This window comes from Rhinolophus sinicus, chromosome 15 (assembly GCF_057876585.1).
Source record: "Rhinolophus sinicus isolate RSI-liver-muscle chromosome 15, RSI-T2T, whole genome shotgun sequence".
Taxonomy (NCBI): Eukaryota; Metazoa; Chordata; class Mammalia; order Chiroptera; family Rhinolophidae; genus Rhinolophus; species Rhinolophus sinicus.
In genome coordinates, this window is record NC_142515.1 from 12,826,497 (window position 1) to 12,845,775 (window position 19,279).

The following is a 19,279-nucleotide window of genomic DNA, read 5'->3' on the forward strand; positions in this document are numbered from 1 at the left end:
CACTGGATGTACTCATTGTTACTGGAGCGTCATAGCTTCTAGGCCCTCTGTGTAAATGGAGATAGGATATATGTATATATACTAACCTATGCACATACCTATATTTACATATGTACATGAATTCATGCTGTTATCTCCGACCCTAACCCAACACTACAAGGTTCTTTGTAGTCTTCACTCCTTGCTTATTTTTAACTTCCTTCTCTGACAGTCGGAAACCTGGCTCACATTTAACACTATATTTACTTATTTGTCCAAACCTAGTAAACATATAAAGTATTATTAGAAGTATTAACTTGTACCATGTGTGAGAAACAAATTTACTAACCAGAATACAGTACTTAGGTATAGTCTTTTCCTTTACCATTATAGTATCCCGTCAAAACACTATTTTCCAGTATGTACTTAGGTCAGTTCCTTTTTTTTTGGGGGGGGGGGCGGGTAGGGAGAGGGATGAGGTTATGGCATTTGTAATACAGTTAAATTTACTTGTCACAGTTTGTACTGAATCCTTCCATCCTAGGATACCCCGGTATCCTGATTGACTTTTTGTTTTTTTAATTTGCATTCAGGAAAGTTCATTCTTTGAGGTACACAATATGGGTTTTGACAAACGCAGAGTCATATGCCAACTACCACGGGATCATAAAGAACCGTTTCATCACCCCAAAACATTCCACTGTGAGGCCCCCTTGAAGTCAATCCCTACCTTTACTACATCTAGCAAATAACTGATCTGTTTTCCATCCCCATAGTTCTGCCTGTTCCATATTGCTTTACAAGGGAAACAATACAACCTGAAACCTTTGGGTCTGGCTTGTTTCATTAAGCAAATTCATAAAAGATTCAGGCACGTTGTGTGAATCGACAATTTGTTCCTTTTCTGTTTTCATGAATTTCAAAGTTTACGTAGCAGGTATTGTTCCACATGCGCCCCATTCCCTCGGCCCATCTGGTTTCGATGCAGCACACTGTCAGCGCCACACGTAAAGCAAGTTCTGCCATATCGCTTCACTTTTCCACAGCAGAATTTTTGCTGGTGCCACGGAAAGCTATTAATCAGACTGGCGGGCATAGCTCAGAAATATAACACCCCAGAGGCATCATTCAACCAATAGGGGATGAGAGTTGGTAGATAGCTGCCTCGCCCTCCCAGTTCCTCTGAGGAGCATTCCACATGGTTGTTCACTGGTTCCTAGTGGGTCTGATTTCCAAGTGGGTCTGGTTCCATATTTCCCAGTATAGTAGCCAGTTTAAAATGCACATGTTACTGGTTTTCTCCCTTCTTTGAAAGTCTCTGTTACCTCAATTCTCAATTGTGCTTCCTAGGTTCACCTCCAAATAAACCATCTCACCCAGTCCTGTGTAGGCTGCTATTGCTTCTAGAATACTCTTTCCCCAGATGTCCCCAGGATTCACTCCCTCATCTGCTTGAGATGTTTATTCATTGTCACTTCTCAGTGAGAATTTCTCTTACCACTCTATTTTAAATTGTAAGCCTATTCTCCCTTCTTTGCCTTATTGTTTAAATAACACTTATCACCACCTAACTTCATTTATGTATGTGTATGTGTAATTAATTTTATAATTTCAATTAAAATACAAGCTCCATGAATGGAGTCATTTTAGTCTAATCTGTTAATTGTTGTATCTCTAGCATCTCAAATACTCCTTGGCACATGGTAGGCACTCAACAAAATATATATTGAATAAATTACACTTTCAAGAAGGTTGATTTTATTCTGTATAAAAACAGAATTTCTATGGGAGGGAAACCTAAAAACTACTGACCTTCACAATTGAATGGTAGTGAATACCAATGGCAACTTTCAAAATGAGACCAGCTCACTCTACCATAGACAGAGTACATTCCCATACTTAGCATGACGTTTGACACAATCCTTGGAATTGCCTTTCAATTCTAAGATATAATAATACTATAAACAATAAAAGACTATACTATGGGGTGAAAAATAGGCACAGCGCCAATATTTCTTCCTCTTAACAGGTGACATGAAACCAAATCTAATAATTATAACACTATGCATCTGGTTAGCCTAGTGAATGATTCCAAACAGAATACTATCTAAACAACAGAGATGGATGTAGGGAAGAATATTTTTTTATCTTTGAATTTTGAGTCTCATTTTCATTGTTATTTTTTTTCTGAATCTTTATTTGAAGCAAGGACAAATCATTATGGGTTTTGAAATTGTTCGAAAAACAATTTGATTGAAGAACTGAATTGTTTGAAAAACTGAAATTGTTTTCATCATATTTTTCTTACCTGGACACTGGATAAATGACCACTCATAGTTCTTTTCTTTAGGACAAAGACCGGGTTCAAGAACCATCTCATTATTGTGCATTCCAACAAGCTTCATTGGCCCCCGTGAAGATCCTTCAATGCAGTGCCCTCTTCCTGTATTACTAGGATCATTGCACCATCCACATCCAGGCTGTTCCAAACATTGTCCACAGGTTCTCAATCCAGAACAATTTTGAGCTGTGTAACAGGAACATTAACAAATATGTCATTTGACTTCATATTCAAAAAGAATTGTAAGCTAATAGAAAAATAAATATGATCTGGAAAAAAAGACTGCAAAAGGTCATCTATAGTTTATTTAAATATTTTTATAATAATGCATAAGAGACAGCAACTACTTAAAGCAAATAAAACATACATCATGGACAAAGAGGAGATAAATGGACACTCTGGAAGATTAAAAAGGTGCAGAGACCATGACATGGAGAAAAATGAAGCCAGCTCTTAAAGACCCCTGAACTTTGTCACTACTGGGACTTTTGGGGAGCTGGCCCAGGGGCCTCCAGCCCACATTTATCATCACTGTCTGTGACGTAGAGCCATGTTAGTGTCCTGGTTGTGCCTAGAGAGGCCCTTCAAGGTCAAACTCTGCATCTGCCTGTGAATGTCCAGTGTAAGTGACGCCTATCCATCCCCTGAGGTGGCTGAGCCCCATTAGGACTGCCTCTCATGGACAATGCTCTTTCCAAGGGTCCCAGATGCTAGCATTTGGCTATCCTGTGATGAGTAAACTCAATCTCGCCCAAAGAGCCAAACTGAATGGGAACGTAAGAACCAGATACTCCGCCTCAGCCAGGGAACCAGCGGCAGAGGCTCTCTCTGACTTTCAGGACTGCAGAATATCACTCCAAGACTCACTCAGTAAAACTCCACATTTCATGTTTAATTGCTGTATAACCTATGACCCTCAACAAAGCCTATCAATACTGTAATGCCTTTGCTAAGGATGACCACATTATAGTCTGCTACCCTATTTACAGTAGTTCCTATGTCAGGTTTTGTATTTTTTGTTCAAAATCAGAGCATCCTATATTGGGCTGAGCTTTCTTTAACTACTGTTATTGATTGTTTTGCTAGAACACACACTCTTTGTCTTGGAACTTATTTATCCACAGAAGTAGTGATATAGGGAAAAGATACCATGAATAATGTCTACCAGTCACATTTTTTCCTAGAGGGGAAAAAAATGGTAGATTTCTGGCAGACTCAATTTCATCATTATGGTGGTATTAACTTATTTGCCACTCAGTGTTTTAATACTACTGGGAACAAAGATATCCCTCCGATTGTTGCAAACAAGATGACACAAGCATCTCAGTGACCATCCGGAACTCAGTGCAGAGGACTGCGCAGGGCTTGCAGGATACTGGATTCAAGAATTCATGCATTATACTATGATTCATTGTTATGAAGTTTTTACATGCTAAGCATTTCAGAGACTGAATGTAAGAAGGTGGAAAATGAGCACCGTCTCCTATTTTTCTTTAATGCTAAATTTAAAAAAGAAGAGTCACTGAACACAAGTGACTAAAATGAACCCTGTAGAAAATTGATTCGTTAGCGTTTAATGCTGACTCAAAAACTGACAGACTCTTGCTTTGTTTTTTGTTTTCTTCTTCTTCTTACAGGAAACAATAAAAGGAAAGCTTTTGTAGGCTATGCTACTTTTCTTCAGTCAAGGATAGGATAGAGACTATTTATGAACTACGAGTAATTAGAACAATCATTTATTTTATTGTTATTTATTTATTTTTGGCTTTTTGAAAGTTTAAGTTGTAAAATATTCAATATGGTTTTTGAAATGTGTAAGAATTTGAAAAATCAATTTGTAAGAAATTATTATGTCAGCAAATGATGACTAAGGAGTTGCAGTTTCCAGCCAGCAGGTAAGGAGCTTGTAAGTCACCACTCCAACCAAACAAAACGGAAAATGCAACACAAACTGAAAATCAACAACTCTTCTTAGATCCATCAGAGAAGTGAGGTTCCAGGGCAAACCACTGCCCCCCAAGTTCGAGAGACAGACAACAGGTTACAGAAAATCATGATTTATCAGAGTAGGAACCAGTGCCAGGGAAAGAAAACCTGAACTGTAATTGAACAACTGCTGGGACAACTCACTGTGGACAATTCTGAGTTTAAATCTCTAGGGGGACCCAGTCTTAGGAGGAACCCACACCCCTGTGAGTTTTACCTCCAGATGCTCTACCAGGTCCTCACCTCAGTGAGCATCAGAGAAAAAGCCCCTTGTGCTTCCGGCAGAGGGGAGAAGAAAAGAAACCATTTGTAAATATGCCACAGCATTCTGTTCTTAATAAAGTCTGGAGAAACTGTTAAACGTAGCCTAAATTGCTGGGATTTTATCAGAGCCTAAGTGACCTGGTTAAAGGGAAATAGCCAACACTAGCTTGGGTAGGGGAAGAGAAATACACAACCTCCAGCTGCCTCCAGCCATCCTATCCCACCTAAGAGAGGAAAAATAAGCTGAGAAGCACTGGTGAGGTTCACAGGATAGGGCACAGGCTCACCGGAAGACTGAGACCTAATCCCCAAGCCGTAAACTACTTCCCCTCCGCCCAAACCGTACCACTACATTACTAAGGGCAATTTACAGCAGTTTCTTTTCCATAATCATAACTGGCTATCAAGAAAAAAATTATAAGGCATACCAAAGGCAAAAAACACAAACTGAAGAGACTGAACTAGCATCAGACCAGACATGACAGGGATACTGGAATTCCAAGACTGGGAATTTAAAACACCAATGAGTAATATGCCAAAGGCTCTGATGGATAAAGCAGACAGCAGGCAAGAACAGATGGGCAATGTAAGCGAAACTACATGTAAGAAAATCCAGATGACCCTGGTTTGGTGATGATGTCTAGTGACAATGCCAAAGACACAATCCATGAAAGAAAGAACTGATAAACTGAACTTTGTTATAATTTAAATTTAAATATTCTGCTCCGCAAAATACACTGTTGAGAGAATGAAAAGAGAAGACATGGACCGGAAATAAATATTTGGAAGAGACACATCTGATAAAAGACTGTTAACCAAAATACACAAAGAACTCTTAAAACTCAATGTAAGAGAACACACAACCCAATTTAAAAAATGGACAAAAGACCTGAGCGATCCCTCACCAAAAAAGCAAAGATATACATATGGCAAGGATGAAAAGTAGCTCCACATCATATGTCATTAGGGAATTGCAAACTTAAACAAGATACCACTGTACACCTATTAGAATGGACAAAATCCAAAACACTGACAACACCAAATGCTAGTGAGTATTTGGTATTTGAAACAACAGGAACTCTCATTCCTTGCTGTGAAAATGCAAAATATAGCAACTTTGAAAGACAGTTTGGTGGTTTCTTATAAAACTAAGCATCCTTTACCATACCATCCGACAATCGCATTCCTTGATACCCAAGTAAACTAAAAATGTATGTCCACACAAAAACCTGCGCATGGATGTTTATAGCAGCTTTATTCATAATTGCCCAAACTTGGAAGCAACCAAGATGTCCTTTAGTAGGTGAATAAATAAAATCCAGACAATGGAATATTATTCAGATCTAAAAACAAATAAGCTATGAAGTCATGATAAGACATAGAGGAAATGTAAACGCTAATTATTAAGTAAAAGATGCCAATCTGAAAAGCTTATATACTGTTTGATTCCAACTATATGACATTCTGGAAAAGGCAAAATTACAGAGACAGTAAAAATATTAGTGTTTGTGAGGAATTAGGATAAAGTGAGGGCTGAATAGGCAGAACACAAAGGATTTTTAGGGCCGTGAAACTACTCTGTATGATACTATAACGATGTACACATGCCATCACACGCCGTGGATCATAGACACATGATACATTGGTCAAACCCCACAGAATGTTCCACACCAAGAGTTAACCTTAATATGGACTTTGGGTAATGATGATGTGTCAAATGCAGGTTCATCGACTGGTTTTAACAACGTACCCCTTTGGTATCTGGGGATGTTGATAGTAGGGGGAGTTGTGCATGTGTGGGGACAGAGAATATCTGAGAAATCTGTACTTTCCTCTCAATATTGCTGTGAACCTAACAATGCTCTAAAAAATAAAGCTTAATTAAAAAAAAAATGTTTACCTTCCCTAACTGCCAAAAAAAAATGTTTAAATTGAGCATGTACATAATCCTGTAAAATACTGAAAGCAATATATATTTGTGAGAAATATACTAGGATATTGTAATGTTTCTTATTATTCCATTTTGATCAGATCAATTTAATTGCATTTTTATTTGCACTTTTATAAATTAAGAACTAATCTTTTATTATTGCTTTAAATAATCCCCTTGAAATTCATTTTTACAAATAGAGTATCCATTAATTATTAATAATTCCAGTTATTAACAAAGCTTTCCTAGAAACCATTAGGCAAAATTTGTCTTAAAATACATTTTTCTTCAATTTGTGAATTTCAAGCATCAGTATCATAATATTATAACTGGAAAATATTAAAAAATATTGAAAAATCCATATTTGTTTCTCATTTGCAAAGAAAAATTTCCTTCAAGTTCCATTTACCACAAAACCACAAATGATCATTAAAACAACTTTCAAAAAGCAACATAAAGTCCAGACCATTTTATTTGTAATACGGCTTTATTTATAACTATCAGAATGTTTTTAAAAACTTAACTATTGTCAAATATTTAGTGAATAACTAGACATGTGTAGTAGAAAATGATGATGTAAATCTAGTACATATAATTTATACTAAAAAGACATCAAGTTAAAGGCAAAAGCATGACAAAGCCATTGTGAAGAAACTGACTTCTTTCAAGCAGTAACACTCAACCGCTTTTAGCAGTTGGATTTTAAGCAACGATAGCATCAGCATTCCTAGTCCCTATTTTATTACCTGACATTTTCTCACTGCTCAATAAATATTTGTTAGTTGAAAACATGAAACAGAATTAAACAGAATAGAGATGAAGTTTGTTTTTCACAATGAGTGGATCACTGCCGGGTAAATACTACATCTAGAAAGTACAAAGTCTCCCTGAGGCAAAGCACATGCGCATCTTTCCCACCAGGATGCACAAGGCACATAATTTTGAAAGATATGGGACAAAATAACTGTTATTGGACATCATCAGCAAAAATGAGCTACATTTATAGCCATGGGGAAGACAAATGTGACAATAGACAGAAGAGTGAATGAAAAGACCGATGGAAACGAAAAATCCAGCAGACTAGACTACTCAAGGTACAAATTGTAGACATAGAAAATAAAGCTGCTACAACAATCAAGAAGCAAAAGATCAAAAACAGGAAACACAAAAGCAGAGTGAGAACTGACCTACACACTCCTGACAACCCCTCTAGGAGTGGTTGTCATGATTTAGTTCATCAGCGGTAAAAATGCCATCCATACCTGGGTTTAAACAGTTAATCACATTTAATTTACCTTCCAAAAAATGCAGTTACAATTTTTATAACAGAATTACAAGGTGCTCAAAATTCCCTTTAAAGAGAAAAAAGCCCCAAATTAAAAAATCCACACAAAAAGGAAAAATATCTGGATTGTAGCAGAGATGAAAAGTACAAGTGAATTTAAGAAATATTGAGATACATCTAGAAAGTCCAATAACTATTTACTGTTTTTGACTCTTTACCCTTTTTGAAAATATTAAATAGAAAAAAAACAACAGTCTAAGACATTAAATAACATTTTTAACAGGTGAAGAAATACTTTTCAGATTGGAAGATAATGAGAATCAATTTTTAAAATCCACATCAATTACGGGAAAACTGAATTTAAACAAACTGCAAAAATTTGAATGCCAAGGATAAAGAGAAAAAATTTTTAAACTCTCAAAGTAAAGAAAAAAAACAAACGTTCCACAAAGATATGAAAATGAAATTAGCATGCGAATTCTCATCCACAACACCCAATGTTAGAAGTTCTGAGGAAAGAATTATTTAGAACTCCACATTCCAGCCATTGTATCACTCAAGTGAACATGAAAAATACGTTCTCAGACATGGAAAGTCTCAAAAAGTTTACCAGCCACAAATTTATCTAGAAAGAACTACTGAAAACTTCTCCAAAAGATGAACAAATAAGAAAAAAGGAATGGAGTAAAAGAAAGATTTGTGAGCAGAGAAGACAACTAGACTTAAGTCAAAATAATTTTTAGAAAGTTCTTAAGAGTATTAAAGCTTGGAGATTTTCCAAGCTCTTTTTTCCCTACCTTTAGCCTCTTTTATTGTAAAATACAATATACATACAGAGAAGTACATAAATTACCATATGGAATACAACATTTATGGTAAATAAATACTCCACACCTGCACTCAGCCTGGAAGTGGAACATTGCCTCCCGTCCCCTTTTCCTAATCGGCACCCCAATCATTTCACAGCAGTATCCACTGACATTTATAAGAATAACTTGGCCTTACTCTGTAGTTTCACCACCTAACTATTCGTTGCTAAAAAATATAATGTAGCTTTGACTACTTTTGAACTTTATGTAAATAGTCTTATAATATGTAACCTTCTGCGTCTGGCTTCTTTCATGAACATTAATGTTTGTGGCAAGACCAATACAACATGAGGCAGGAGAGGCTGAACACTGTCTCAACCCCCCCAAGTCTCCAGTACTGGTATTCACTCTCCCAGGCAGCTGGTTGCTAGTTAAAAGATGTTTTCTGTGCCAACAAGGTCATCTTACGCCTGCAACTACCTCACTGTCACATACTTGATCAGATAAATCAGCATTCCTTATTAAAGTTCCTAAAAATTGATAGCACAGGGAGCTTAATCTAAGACACATCCAGCCATGCCCATCTCAGGAACAGCTCTCACCTGATGCCAAGAGCCTGGGGAACAAATGTATGTCACAGCCAACAGCCTGGAAGTTCTAACCTGCATTGTAACACTTACTGCTTTGTCTCAGTCCTCAAGCCACACTGGTGCCCAATAAGGAATCAATATGAGTTTGGTGGGGTCCTTAGGGCTAAAAGACACCCTCCCTGGGAAGGATGCAAGGTCTGGAAAAGGCAGTGAGTCTCTGCCCACACTGTCTTCAGCACATGGCTACCTCTAAATGAGGTCACTCCTCCAAGCAAAAAGGGCTGATAACTGACTGGGTGACCATGTTGGCTGAAGGCACTGGATCCCAGGAGCAAGCCTCAAAATGGTAGATTCACCACCAAAAGGATCTCAGCACTATGAAGCTGCTTTTAGAGGAAGCAGCTTGTCCTCTCAGAAGAAAACCAGGAGAGCTCAGAAGAATGGAAGGAAGAGTGGATGGGCAAACAATGCATGTTCCTTAGGCGAGGTATCTGTTCCTCATCACAGTCATGTTGCCAGTGGCTGCTCCTATGGGAGGAATGCTAGAGAACCAATGGCTCATAAGAAAACCCAGAGCAAGCCGTGCTGTGGCCCACACTACCAGGAAAGCTGCAAGTGGCTGCTTCCATGACAGATGGCACCGCTAGCAAGAAGCTAACTGACACCAGTAGCTTCTAAATTCTCCCAAGTAAGGGCCGCTACACATGGTCTCAAATTCCTACAAGGCCACCAGTGCTATCAGCAACATGATGCAGTTTTCTTGGCCGTGGCACTCTGATGCAACTTGTCATTGCGAGAAAACTCTCTCTCCGAACCACACAGGACCTGGTGTCACAGACTCAGGCAGGTGCATCTTCATCCCACAGTTCTTATGAAACCTGAGACCGACGAGGGGCAGGAGCTTTTCCTCAGGCACAACACCCAGCGAGCCCAGCACTGAAAGGCTGACATGACTCGCCATGGGATGCGCAAAAGGGCATCCTCCCTTTGTAGGCGATTTGCCACCAACGGTATGACAGTCTTGCTAAAAAGATGCTTAACTGGAATCTAATCATGAGGAAACAATTAGACCAACCAAGTCGGGAAACTAACAAAACAACTGGTGTAGGCACTTAAAAAAAAATCGGTCATGTAAGCAAAAGAAGGCACAGGGGCTATGAGAGGTTACAGAAGCACAACGCAATCTGTGATCTTTGACGGGAACACTGTCATGAAATGTCATGCAGCTTGCAATATCCACTCAGAGTTGGGGGCAGGACGAATGTGGCAAAATGTTAATATGCAGGGTAAGTAAGATACCTCGTGGAATTCAAAATGATGGGCTAAAATAAATCAGGGGCTTACAGCATTAAGAGGGTTTAAAAAGAGCCGTGACAACAGTTTCTCTCATTTTCTTAAAATTTCCTCAAATGTTTAATTCCTCAATCCATCCCAGAAAAGTGATCCATGTGGCTGTTAAATGAAAAGTCACTCCAGGTAAATACTTACGGGAGCAGGTCGCAGTTTGCCATTCCAGACACTGTCCGTATGGAAAAGAAATTATATACGCATTAGAGTCGACGCAGCGTTTCGTGCTGCTGCACCACATACACTCCATGCCGTTGCTTGTACAGTTGGAACACGACGTCCTTAGAGAGCATGGCTTTTTGCATGGCCTTGCGTTTTGATTTGGACTGACTGGAATAAATCCACAGACATAATTATTTTATTTGCAACTGCATTTTAACACAAGTTAATGGGTTTGAGTGTTTCGCTATTTAGGGTATGTTGCAATTTAGCCAAGTGTGGGATAAAAATTACAGCAAAAAATACACAATAAGGTAAATGAAAATGACGATGATATGTCAATACTTCTTAAATTTATTATCGAATTTGAACTTTATAATTGCTTGGAAATTTTTAATCCTTTACAATGTACATAAAGTCACATAATTTAAAAGTTATAAATAGAAATATAATACATGATACAGTTTTTCTATTGGCTAAATGATTTGTACACTATCATTATTTACTTTTCTAGCTACTCTGTAAATATTCCACAACTTTATCAAAGCAAATGGCCTGTCAGTGAATATGTCTCTAATATAAACAAATAATAAAAATAAAACAATTGACTAAAAATCTTTATATGAAATATAATATTTTCACACCCATTAGGATGACTATTATTTTAAAATAGCTTTGGAAGGATGTAGAAAAACTGGAACCCATGCACAGTGCTGGTGGGAAAGTAAAATGGTGCAGCCTCTATGGCAAACAGTATGCATAGTCCTCAAAAAATTAAAAACAGGATTACCATATGATACAGCAATTCCACTTGTGTGTGTGTGTGTGTGTGTGTGTGTGCATACACAAAACATGAAAGCAGGAACCGGAACAGGTATTTGTATGCCTATACTCATAGCATCATTATTCATAATAGCCAAGAGTTGCAAGCAACCCAAGTGTTCATCAATGGATGAATAGAAAAACAGAATGTGGTACAGATATACAATGGATAATTATTCAGTTTTCAAAAGAAATTAAACTTTGACACATGCTACAACATGGATGAATTCTGAAGACATTATGCAAGGGAAATAAACAATCACAAAAAAGGGCATACATCTTATGATTCCACTTACATGAAGTACCTAGAGAAGTCAAACTCGTAGAGAAAGAAAGTAGAAGGTGCTTGTCAGGGGTAGGGGATAGGGGTGTGGGGAGTAATTATTTAACGGGTATGAAGCTTCAGTTTGGGAAGATGAAAAAGTTCTGGAGCTAGATGGTATTAATAGGTGCACAACAATGGTATGTACTGAATGACAATGAAACTTACACTTAAAAATGTTTTAAAATGTCAATTATATGTTATTAAAACTGAAAGAAAAAAGTGGTTAAATTGGTTAAATTTTATGTTATATATTTTTACCATAATACAAAGTATAATATTTAAAAGGAGAAAAGTATTCAATATTCCTTTCTCACTTAACAAAAATCCATTTCAAAAGATGTGATAGAAATGATTCTTTTTACTTGCTGACTGAAATAAATAGTAAATCTGCAAGATTAAAGTGATTCTAAATTGGTTGTTAATCTTAAAGACAAATGTTGCCTTCTAAAGACTATCATTATAAAAGACATTAACCAATTAAGAATAGATTCTTAGTATACTGAATTAACTACAACCATATATTCATAATCTCACTATTTCAACTAACAAATAAAGATTGTATAGAACAACAAATATTTTTTATTTTCACAAGTTAATGGGAAGGTCACTAACAGTAAGTGGGTAATGTGGATAAAGAAAATCGGCATCACAAAAAGATGGCGAAAGTTACTACAGGCCCACAGACTATCACACAAAGGAAGGAGGTGATGGGAAGAGGGGTTACAAACATTATGGTTTTAAATACTGGTTAACTGGACTACTTACCAACAGGTTTTTCACAGACAAGGCCATCTGCCATAGATGTACAAGGATTAGCTTTTAAGCCTGCCACTGCAGCCCTTTCTAGATATGCACAGAACCCAGAATCATTTGGTTCACCAGGAAGCCACTGAAGTGTTGTGTTTGTAAATGGAGACATGTCTTCCCATCCCCAGTAGGATATATTGATCTTGCGCAAGCCAACCCAAGGTGATACTTTCTGTAAACAACAATAAAGGGGGCATTAAAAAGTTAGATGTAAAAATACTCATCATATTCCTTAGCAAATAGCTCATTATCATTAAAAATTACATTGGAAAATATACAGAACTGCCTTTCTAATGACTTCTACTACCTAGATAATGAACAAGTACAGCACATTTTGGATACCAATGCAGAATAGAACACTATGTTTAAATATGCTGGACGGACGGGTGGCTCAGTTGGTTAGAGATGGGCCAGCGAGCTGCACCCTCCGCAGCTAGAGTGAAGTCAATGAGCTGCCACTCAGCTCCTGGGTGGCCAGATGGCTCCGTTGGTTGGAGCGCAGGCTCTCAACCATAGGGTTGTCAGTTCGACTCCTGCAAGGGATGGTGGGCTGCGCTCCCTGCAACTAACAATGGCAACTGGACCTGGAGCTGAGCTGCACCCTCCACAACTAAGATCAAAGGACAATGACTTGACTTGGAAAAAGTCCTGGAAGTACACACTGTTCCCCAATAAAGTCCTGTTCCTCTTCCCCACCCAAATAAATAAATAAATAAATATGCTTTGTGTTTAGCTAAATGATTGTGGTCACTTATTTAGCCCTTGTGAACCTTAGTTTTCTCTTCTATTAAATAGGGATATAAATATCTATCTTATGAAGCAAGATTATTAAAGAACTTAACATCCTGTTGCTGTTACCACTACTGCTGGCACTGCTACTATTGTTATTAGTACTACAACTACCGCTACTGCTACTACTACCACCACCACCACCACTATCACCACCACCACCATCACCATCACCATCACCACCACTACCATCACCATCACCACCACCACTATCACCATCACCACCACCATCATCACCACCAACACCATCATACCATCACCATCAACTCCATCACCACCACCACCACCACCACCACCATCACCACCACCACCATCACCTCCACCACCACCATCACCATCACCACCACCACCACCATCACCTCCACCACCACCACCAATCTAACCAGTTATGGAGCTAAGAATCTGAAGATAAATTGGCATTATATGCACGTGAGAAAATAGAAAACTAAATCAACAAAAAGTATATAGAGGGTGAGTGAAAACTTTATAATAGGTTCACAAAAGAACTAGGAAGAAAAACTACCTCTCTCCTAGTTCAGACCTCTACTAGTACATTAGGATTTTCAAGCAATTTTGGATAAATTAATGGCACCTACCTCCATTATTAAAGAGATTAAGAAAGCTAATAAAATCTCTGACTCTTATGCCTAAAATTTAACTAACAGAAGTTGGCAAATGCCACAAAACTAAATATTCTTAGTGCTCTCAATAATATTTAAAAACTAGCTTGAAAACAAAATATATTCTGTATTCATATATCTTATTTTAATCATTACTCAATTTTAAAATGTTATTCTTACGATAATCAAAAAAATATTGATATATTCTTGATCCAAGCTACTCTCTTTACAAAACTCTATTAGATTAGAAACACCTCCATCTTTTTTTCCTCTTGTTTCTGCTTCAGTTATGTTTTTTCTGAGATATTATTTTTTTTATTTTTTTCTAGCTTTCTCGAGTAATAATTGACAAAAATTATACATATTTAAGGTGTACAAAGTGATGCTTTGGTATAAGCATACATTGTAAAATGATCACCACAGTCAAGCTAATTAATACACCCAGAAACTCGTATACTTTTTTTGTGTGGTGAGAACATTTAAGATCTACTCTCTTAACAAATTTCAAGTATACAATACAGTATTGTTAACTATAATAACTATGCTGTATATTAGATCTCCAAAACTTATTTATCCTGCATATCTGAAACTTTGTATCCTGTGTTCTACATGTCCACATTGCCCCATCCCCTAACCCCTAGCAACCACCATTCTACTATCTCTGCTTTTATGAGTTTGACTTCTTATAGATTCCACATATAAGTGAGATCATACAGTATTTGTCTTTCTGTGTCTGGCTTATTTCACTCAGCATAATATCCTTCACCCATATTATTGCAAATGGCAGGATTTCCTGCTCCTTTAAGGCTGAATAATACCCCATTATAGACCTCATATTTTCTTTATCCATTCACTTAGATTGTTACCATACCTTGGCTATTGTGAGTAATGCTACAATGACCATGGGAGTAGGTATCTCTTCCAGATACTGATTTAATTTCCTTTGGATATATACCAAGACCTGGGATTACTGATGATTCTATTTTTAATTTTTTGAGAGACCTCCATAATGTTTTCCAAATTAATTATACCAATTTATATTCCCACCAAGAGTGCACAAGAGTTCCCTTATCTCCACATTTTTGCCAAAACATATCTCTTGTCTTTTTGCTAATAGCCATTCTAACAGGTGTGAGGTAATACCTCATCGTGGTTTTGATTTGCATTTCCGTGATGATTGGTGATGTTGAGCTTTGGTTAATATAAGTATTGGTCATTTGTATGTCTTCTTCGGAAAAATGTCTATTCATTTCCTTTGGTCTTTTCTTAACTGTGTTATTTTTTTTTTTTCTACTGAGTGGAGCTCCTTATATATTTTCAACATTAACTCCTTATTTGATGCATGGTTTACAAACATTTTCTCACATTCCAGTGGCTGTCTCTTCACTCTCCTGATTGTTTCCTTGGCTATTAGTTTGATGTAATCTCATTTGTCTACTTTTGCCATTGTTGCCTGTGCTTTGGGGTCATATTCAAAAAGTCATTGCCCTGCCCAATGTCAAGAAGATTTTCCCCCATGTTTTCTTCTTGTAGTTTTACAGTTTCAGGTCTTACATTTAAGTCTTTAATTCATTTTGGTTTGATTTTTATATACGGTGTGAGATAAAGACCCACTTTCATTCTTCTGCATGAGGATATCTAACACCATTTATTGAAGACTGTCATTTCCCCATTGTGTGTTCTGGGCATCTTTGCTGAACATCAATTGATCATAGTGCATGGATTCATTTCTGGCCTCTTACAATGTGTCTCGGTGAAGAAATTGTTATGTTAAACTATTTGAGGTTCTTCGGAATTCATGGATCTCAATGTTCATGTCCCTTTTCATATTTGGGGAGTTTCCTGTTATTATTTCTTTAAACAACTTTCTGTCTCTTCTCTATTCTGTGCCTTTTGGGACTCCCATAATGCACTTATTATTCACATATGGTCCATCATAAGTCCCATAAGCTTTTATTCACCCTTTTTCCTCTGAGCTCATCGGTTCTTTCCTCTGCGTGATAGAGTCTGTTGTTGAAGCTCTTCACAGAATTGTATAGTTGGGTCATTGTGTATTCAGCTTCATAATTTCTGTCTGGTTCTTTTTTATGGTTTCTATGTTTATGTTGAACTTCACATTTTGTCCATGTATTCCTTTCTTAATATCATTTAATTGCCTATCTGTGTTCTCTTATAGGTCACTGAGCTTCTTTTAAATGATTATTTTGAATTCTTTTGACAGGCAGTTTGTAGATCTCCATTTCTTTAAGGTTGCTTACTGGTGCTTTATTTCATTCTTTGGTAGTGTCATGTTTCACTGATTCTTTTCCCCCCCTTCTTCCACCTCCGGCCCCCACTCCGGTTCAAGCCATTGTTTTTCAGTCTAGTTGTGTAGGACACAGCTCCCTGGCCCATGCTGGTATTATGAGCCTTGCGCTCCCCGAGTTGAGGCAGTTAGTCACCGATTGTCTGTCAGTCGGCGGCTCACAGCAGTTCTCACCAGCTGCCAGCCGCTCAGGCTGGTCCCCAGCCGCTCATGGCAGCACCCAGCAGCCCACGGCAGCACCCAGCAGCCCACGGCAGCACACAGCAGCCCACAACAGCTCACACCAACCTCCAGGGAACCCAACTCCAGGGAGAGCCATTGTTCGCAATCTTAGCCATAGAGGGTGCAGCTCACTGGCCCATGTGGGAACTGAACCTGCGACCTCGAGGTTAGGAGCACCACGCGGCAACCACCTGAGCTACCAGGCCAGTCCACCCTGAATTTTTATGATCCCAATGGCCTTCTGTTGGTGTCTACACATTTGAATAAGTAATCACCTCTTCCATTCTTTACAGACTGGTTTCAGTAGGGAAAGCTCTTCAGTGTCAGCCCACCCAGAGATTCTGGTGGGCTATGTGATGGGGTCCACAGTGGGCTTACTGCTGGAGTCCTTGGGTGGACTGGCCTGGTGTCCACATCAGGAAGTGACCAGGCCCTTCACCTGGGTCCAGAGGGGCCTGCCTGATACTTGGATCCAGAGGGGCAAGCCTGGAACCTGAATCTGTGCGTACAGACCTAATCCTGGGTCTGTGGTAGCCAGCTTGGCACAAGGGTCCATTAGGGTAGGCCTAGGGGCTTGGTCCACATAGGTGGGTCTTGAGCCTGAATCCTTAGGGACCAGCCTGGGAACTGAGTCCACAGGTGTGACCCTTGGCCTGAGTCTGCAGGGGCTAGCCAAATTACAGCGTCCACTGGCACAGGCCTGGTACCTAGATTCATGAGAGCGGCCCTGGCCCTGAGCCCATGAATGTGGGCCTGGTACCGGGGATTACAGGGACAGGCCTGAAGTTGGGTCCATAGAGGAGGGCCTGAAGCCTGAGTCCACTAGGGTGGACCTGGTCTTGGGTCCACAGGGACTAGCCTCTTGCTGGGGTCTCCTAGGCTGCAGGGGTCATCCTGAAGGCTAAGTCCTTGGATGCCAAACTTGAGCTGAGTCCATGGGGGCTAATCTGGCACTGGGGCATGCCTGGGGCCTGGGTCCATGGGGTCCAGCCAAGCACCAGGGTTCTCTAGGACAGACCGAAAGCTGGGGTCCATGACAAAGTCATTCGCTCACTTCACTCTCCTTCCCCTTTGCTCAGGGCATTTCTCATATGCTTCACTGCTCTGCACAGCCCTAGGGAAAGGGTGATGTGGGGAATATCAAAGTGTCCTTGCTACCCTCTTCAATGAGGCTTTTCGTATTTCTGTGCTCTTTCCAAGTGCTGTAATCTGTCACCTGGATTTCTTACTCTTGTAAAGTTATTTTTGTACATAGGTGGTTGTTCAAATCAATGTTTCTGTGAAGGGATCAGCAGTGAAATCTCCCATTCTGTCATCTTCCTACCATCATTCCTAAGCACTTCTACCTTAATATACGTGTCAACACATTTATTTTCTAAGTTACTAAGCTAATAATATTATATTACAATGGTAAGTGGTTTCAAAACTCCACATCATCCTTTTTTTAACATTATGGACTCTCAGGGTAGAGAAAAAGAGGTCTCTCCATCTGAGTCTTTAACAAGATAGAAATAGGAGATACAGATTCAGTATTAATATAAATATGTTATGCAAATGGTCCTAGTTAACAGTTGGCAAATATTTCTTAAATAAAATTAAAATATCAGATGGAGAGACATATTTTTCTCTACCCTGACAGTCCATTATGGTAGTCGATTTCATATAACCTAGTGGAGTATTATACACATAGTAGGTAGTCAATAAATTTTGGTAAACAAAGTTCATTAGAACAGAGTAGTTGTTTTCTACTATCCAATTCCTGAGATAGAGATAGTACTTAATAAACAATGTTTCTAATTATAAAAATACACATGCTGCTATGCCTTGCGATCATCATATATTTCATACATTATTCATATAACAAAAAACCTATAACATTTTTACAGTTCTTGATAACAGCAGGAGTCAATCCAACATAGATATTTCAGATTAATGACTGTGCTTCACATTGCAGCAACTCTGCCTATATTTCCGAACTATCTATAGTAAAGACAATTCATTTAAAATGAAATATTACTCCCTAACTAACTCATCATGATAAGAATCTTCAAGGAAGACGAAAAGAACAGAAAAATGAAGCAGTTGATAAAACATTTAAAGTAACTATTACCCAGGTAATGAACTGGACAGACAGTTTAAAATGAAAGATAAATTACGATATTATGAAAATTTACAACAGCACACCATAAATCACTGTAACATTTCATTAGCCATTTCTGATAAGTAAATGATCATTTGACCCAGGACATCTCTGTAAAGTGTATGAATTTGTTGATCTTTATTAGCCAAGGAAGGGCTATCTTAAGCTTATACAACTGCAATAACTCAGGATATATAATTCATTTTATATAAAGATGTGCTCAATGGAATGTCACCTTGCAGAACTTTCCACCTTTGAAATTTTGCTACAGCTCAGCTTTCTGATAAAACAAAATATTCTTCATTTGCAGAGCATGTCAGTCCACAAATTATCGAATCTAAGTACATCTCACATCCAAAGTAATTGTTAGTTCAATCTTTATGACTTACAATAATAAGCAAGAAAACACAAGCAACTGATACACGTAATCCTAAAATACACAACTTCTAAAACAGCACACTTCAAGGCTGTAGTGTAAGAAATAAAAATAATGTTTTATAAACAAGGAAAGAAGCAATAAAGCCCTAATGCCAAATATTATGTATATAACTCAGAGAAT

The 19,279-nt window shown here is 38.3% G+C and overlaps 1 protein-coding gene across 3 annotated transcripts in view; it reads right to left on the bottom strand.

The window, feature by feature from the left end:
• The window catches only part of ATRNL1 (attractin like 1), a 565,586-nt gene that overhangs the window by 428,374 nt on the left and 117,933 nt on the right, over positions 1-19,279 (bottom strand). For all 3 annotated transcript variants that reach the window (XM_019725236.3, XM_088791845.1, XM_074338995.2), the window contains exons 16-18: positions 12,603-12,816; positions 10,673-10,861; positions 2,288-2,506 (exon numbers count right to left, since the gene is read on the bottom strand). In XM_019725236.3, the coding sequence (XP_019580795.3) occupies positions 2,288-2,506; positions 10,673-10,861; positions 12,603-12,816 (622 nt within the window). The remainder of the gene's footprint in view (positions 1-2,287; positions 2,507-10,672; positions 10,862-12,602; positions 12,817-19,279) is intronic.